This window comes from Diaphorina citri, unplaced genomic scaffold (assembly GCF_000475195.1).
Source record: "Diaphorina citri unplaced genomic scaffold, Diaci psyllid genome assembly version 1.1 scaffold1909, whole genome shotgun sequence".
Lineage (NCBI taxonomy): Eukaryota > Metazoa > Arthropoda > Insecta > Hemiptera > Psyllidae > Diaphorina > Diaphorina citri.
Genome location: NW_007379335.1, coordinates 1 through 5359, shown reverse-complemented (window position 1 = coordinate 5359; position 5359 = coordinate 1). Strand labels below are relative to the sequence as shown.

The following is a 5359-nucleotide window of genomic DNA, read 5'->3' as shown; positions in this document are numbered from 1 at the left end:
TCCCGCTATTAAACATCAATGGAAGTATTGAAATATGTGTGGTAATCCAATAAAAGGACGCGCGTAGGGTGATAAAAGGATCTTGATAACCGAAGCTTCCGGTTGTATTATTAATAGTAAGGGGGACAAAATCCACTAGCACAGGTAGTAGAGCGTATCGGAGGGGTCGCCGGAGGTGGATGTTTTGTGTCGCCGGCCTTTGGTAAGGATGTGCGAAACAATCGTCTGGAAGTGACGCGAAGATAAGACGGGTGACTAGATGGGCGCAATCTCTCGGGATCGGGACCGAGGATACCACGACGGTTCAGACATTGGAAACTATGGACCATACATCTAACTCGCCCAAATAAATTGTTCCCAATGATAAGACGGGGACTTAGATGGGCGCAATCTGTCGGGAGATCGGGACTCGGAGGATCACGACGGTTAGACATAAAAACTATGGACCTACATCTGTTAGTTAAATATTTTTTAGTTAAGTTAGTTAGTCAGAAGAGGCGCATCCAATTAGTTAGTTAGATATGCATAACTAGATGTCCCAAGTAATAAAATGTTGCTTCCATGTATCCAAATCTTGTTCTTTAAGAAAAAATAATTGTGACTATTTACCTTCAATTTTATTGTGGAAAAACGCTTTAAAAACTTTCTTTCTTTTAACATGGGTAAACTTATGACTGCTCTAACGCCATTCAATAATGTTTTCTCAAAGGAGAGACATATGGTGCTTGCTTTGAGAGGTTTCTACAGAACCCATTTCCGGATCCAATCTGTGCAGACTTTGGAAAAAAAAAATATTTTATGAATATATAATCTTTTTAATAAGATAGGACATGGTGAAGTATCTTCCATGTTATCATCCTCCTCTTAGTACATACAATACATACATATAGATTTCTAATATAGTATATTCCTGCGCCATCGCAGGCTTACTCACTCATTTATTAATAGGGGACACAAAAGTCCATAGCACGCTTTAGTGGTGATATCTCGGGCTCGATGCGCACAGGATGCATCTAATGCCCCTTGCTGCTCTAAGAGGGGCAGAGCTTGGACGCTTGGGGATCTGGGCTGCAGTGATGACTGGGTGGGCGCCCAAGACAGAGGGCGATGGAGGGTGACTGCAATCTCAGCATGCTAGGGATCGCCTGACGCTCTATGGTTGTCCGCCCCCGCATTTTTTTTTTTTTTTTTTTTTTTTTAGAGGGAGCTGTAACTGCTAAGGTCTTATCGTCCCGAAATTGAAGAGGGAATGGAAAAAGTCCGCCCCGAGGCGGGAATCGAACCTACGACCTAGAGTGTCCTAGAGCATACAAGGCAGACAGGCTACCCTCCAAGCTAAAAAGGGTGGCCTTTCTACAGTTGACTGAAGCACTAGTACTTTTTTTTTCTCTTTTTTTTTAATTTAAGCAAGGGTCTATTGTAATTTATTTTTGAAAATATTGTACCAAATACATGAGACCTTGCTTAGACTGCGGGAGTAAAGGGACTTTTCAGTCTCATTCTGGCAGTATAAGCAGGGTATATTCTATTCTATTCTATTCTAGTACTACACATAACTTACCTTGTCTGAGTACAGGATAAGGTGCTAGGGGGGAGACAGTACTAGGAACATTGCTAGAGGTAGATTCCAGGTTGGGATGATATTTATCTAGCCGGGCCCCCGAGTCACTGCTGTAGAGAATCACACTCGGTCTGAAAAACAAGAATAATGATAATAATAATAGTGCTTATTTATACTGCTCGCATAGGACTGAAAAGTCCCTTTACTCCAGCAGTAGGCTATACACCACCGAGGTAGGTAGCGCCTTGACCACTACACCACCGAGGTAGGTAGCGCCTTGACCACTACACCACCGAGGTAGGTAGCGCCTTGACCACTACACCACCGAGGTAGGTATTCCATACCTCGGCTGGGATTGAACCCACGCCCTCCTGTTTACCAGGCGAGCGCCTTGACCACTACACCACCGAGGCAGAAAACAGCGAGACTCATAAAACAGGAGAAACTATTATTGGACAAATTATCAAGCGTGACGGGAGGCGCGTGAACGTGAGTTTTTTCACAGATTTGGCGTTAAAAAAGCGGTTGAACCGTACATTTCTCGAGGTCCGGCCCGCGAAAACTTTTGATCATCAATAATAATGGAAGTTGTCTGCAAAATTTTAGCGACCTGTGACTGAAGGTAAAGTCGTGAGAAGCGCTAGTTCCTTTTGAGCTTTTTCCCAGTATTTGCATGGGCAGAGCACAATGCTCACTCGCAATACTCCACACTTTGCCCTCGGGTACGGACGACTCGTTGCCGTAATCGAAGAACTTTACTTTGATTTCTGTCAACATGAAACAGACCGAAAAAATGGAAAATGAAGACCGAAAAATCAAAAATTAAGACCGAAAATAGAATATTAGGACCGATTTATGACAAAGAAATTCGATTTATGGGTTGGGGATATCGAATGAAAACATCGATGTTTTGAGATATCGAAAGGATAATAGCTACATCGATATTTCCCTTCGACTTTCACAGCGTGAAATGATGATATATCAAACATCAAGGATGATTTTTTATAAGGCTCGAGATATCGAATGGATATATCGAAAATTCGATTTATCGAATGAATCTGATGGTTAAATAAAAAAAAAAAAAGTGGGCAAAAATTTTCTTTAAAAATCGATTCAAAAAAAACATATTTTATTATTCAATATCGAATCATTTTTCGATATATCAAATTTATTACCAGGGCTGGTCTGCAGTGCTTCGGCTCGATACAGAGCTTCGTCTTCACTAAACTGAGCCATCACATGAAGGCCCACTTGTAGCTGACTTCGCTTAATAGGGCGGCGCTTGATATAGTCTGTACTGAGCCAGGCTCACCTGTACTATTACTTACCAGGACTGGTCTGCAGTACTTCGGCTCGATACAGAGCCTTGTCTTCACTAAATTGAGCCATTACATGAAGACCAACCTGCAGCTGACTTCGCTCAATAGGGCGGCGCTTGATATAGTCTGACTGTAGACCTGCAAATGTAATAAAATGAAGACACCACGTGAGTACAAGATTTTATGCGAAAAACCCCTCAGAAAATCGTCTCCATATCTCGGTTTGCGCGGTGGACGTGAATCCCCATCTCTATCACCTCCGAATCTACCACGTCTCCATATCTCGGTTTGCGCGGTGGACGTGAATCCCCATCTCTATCACCTCCGAATCTACCAGGTTTCTTGTCCGTGGATGAGTCGTCTCCGTTGTAGCGCGAGTAGGGCTTTTTCTGACTCCAATCTGGAAGTACGACAGGCAAGGTAAAGTGGTATTTCTGGGGATACCACTGTTTTTTAACGCAGAAAACTCTCTCATTATAAACTGATTTTATTGGTTTCTTGTCCGTGGATGAGTCATCTCCGTTGTAGCGCGAGTAGGGCTTTTTCTGACTCCAATCTGGAAGTACGACAGGGAAGGTAAAGTGGTATTTCTGGGGATACCACTGTTTTTTAACGCAGAAAACTCTTATTATAAATTGATTTTATTTTTATTTTTTTAGTTGTGTTAAGCATACTTAAATGCGCGTCACAAATATCGTTCCCCAATTATTACACCTAGATAAATTTTATGACTTGACTTGGACTCGAACCACCAACCTCCAGATCCAAAGTGCAACGCGTTAACCACTGCACCACAAGAGATTTTTTAAGGGGTTTGGTAAAGGGAACTGTATTATAAACTGATTTTATTTTTATTTTTTTAGTTGTGTTAAGCATACTTAAATGCGCGTCACAAATATCGTTCCCCAATTATTACACCCAGATGAATTTTATTCGTCACAAATATCGTTCCCCAATTATTACACCTAGATAAATTTTATGACTTGACTTGGACTCGAACCACCAACCTCCAGATCCAAAGTACAACGCGTTAACCACTGCACCACAAGAGATTTTTTAAGGGGTTTGGTAAAGGGAACTGTTAAGAAAAAAGGAACTTGACCTGACGCACCACCCTGAACTAAAATCACAACCACTCACCATTGGACTCGGCACCACTTCCAGCTTTTCTCAGTGGAGGTCGATCACTACCGAACTTGCTCGCGGGTCTTTCCCCTCTCTCGAATCTTCCCGAGCCAGATCGTTCGTTTCCGTCACGACTCGACGGTTTCCGCTGAGGTCGAGCAGCGTCGCTTTCATCCGAGCTCGACACGGGGGCTCGGGATCGCTCGGGTTTCTTCGCGAGCTCTCGGGAACTTTTCCAATCCCGGGCAGGGTCGCTGTAATGGGAGGTACGGGGGGTGTCAGTAGAACTTCTGCGCATGCGCACACACACACCAGGGGCGAGGGTGAAACATGGAACAGAGAGAGCAACAATGCAAATACAAATTGCACCAAATGGGGCACGATACAGATTCTTCGCCTATTCCCGTGTTCAGACGGGGTCGGCGTTTTTTGTCAGCCTCCAAATCAGCCCTAGGATGATTGCTTTGGGTTGACATTTGGTTTTCGCTACGAAAATTTTACGAGTGGATGCCCTTCGCACTCAACCTTTGCTATTTCTTTAGCAAGGAAAATTTTAGGCTGGTTTCTCCTTGTACATAATAAGTTCCCCAGCCAAACTAAGCTGGTTTACTCCCTTTTTAATGTTTAAAGTCCACTAGCCAGATTTTAAAAAGGTAGATAATGTAGATATTCAATTCAAATAACTTTATTATTATTATTTTTTTTTTGTACAGAGGTAGGTAGGTAATAATAAATAAAAAATAAAATAAAATCTCTATCTAGCGGGAATCGAACCCCGCACACATACTTGGACAGGGGCGATATAGAAGAGACCACATCGGGCGAGGACTGTACAGGCTTGGACGGAGTAGACTGGGCTGCCTTCTGAGCTGCTATCACCATGGCTGAAGGAAAAATAGAATGGGGATTAAAATTACATAGTAATAAAGTTCAATTGAATTTTAATACTTTTGTTGATCTTCTAAATTTTATGACTTGACTTAGACTCGAACCACCCAACAGGTCCGAAATCCACATTTACGGACGATTACTCTATTTTAATCTAATGAAGAATTAAGGTAAAACACCTACTCACCGTCTTCGTACCAAAAATCGGCATTTTTCTATTTAAGCGCCAAAAATAAGGAAACGTGCCATTTTTGAGAACCCCTGATAATTTTAAACGATTTTTCAGACGATTTGTGTTTAACTTCTCATACATCAAAATCAGCTGATGTTTGTAAACATTGAAAAAAAAATCAGTTTGAAAATTGTGCTTCGAGAGGAACCTTTTCAATGTCTGTTTTTTCCCTTAAGAAACTGAAGTTTCGTAGCTAAGGTTTGTAGACTGTGTATTGAGCTTTCAAGTGACTTT

The 5359-nt window shown here is 42.0% G+C and overlaps 1 protein-coding gene and 1 long non-coding RNA gene across 4 annotated transcripts in view; both read right to left on the bottom strand.

Annotated features, from left to right (window-relative positions):
• The window catches only part of LOC103517615 (maternal protein tudor-like), a 23540-nt gene extending 21441 nt beyond the window's left edge, over positions 1-2099 (bottom strand). The window contains exons 1-3 of the mRNA XM_026829643.1: positions 2074-2099; positions 1562-1692; positions 141-391 (exon numbers count right to left, since the gene is read on the bottom strand). Coding sequence (XP_026685444.1) covers positions 141-391; positions 1562-1692; positions 2074-2099 — 408 coding nt within the window. The remainder of the gene's footprint in view (positions 1-140; positions 392-1561; positions 1693-2073) is intronic.
• Positions 2100-3224: 1125 nt separating this feature from the next.
• Positions 3225-4891, bottom strand: LOC103517610. Of its 3 annotated transcripts, none has more exons than XR_003393789.1 (3): positions 4793-4891; positions 4021-4295; positions 3225-3280 (listed from the first exon to the last, which is right to left on the bottom strand). It is a non-coding gene; the product is annotated as an uncharacterized LOC103517610 (long non-coding RNA). The 3 variants fall into 3 exon arrangements; XR_003393788.1 differs by having other exon boundaries at positions 4021-4259; XR_541813.3 differs by lacking the exon at positions 3225-3280 and adding an exon at positions 3381-3436 and having other exon boundaries at positions 4021-4259.
• Between the last annotated feature and the right edge of the window lie 468 nt (positions 4892-5359).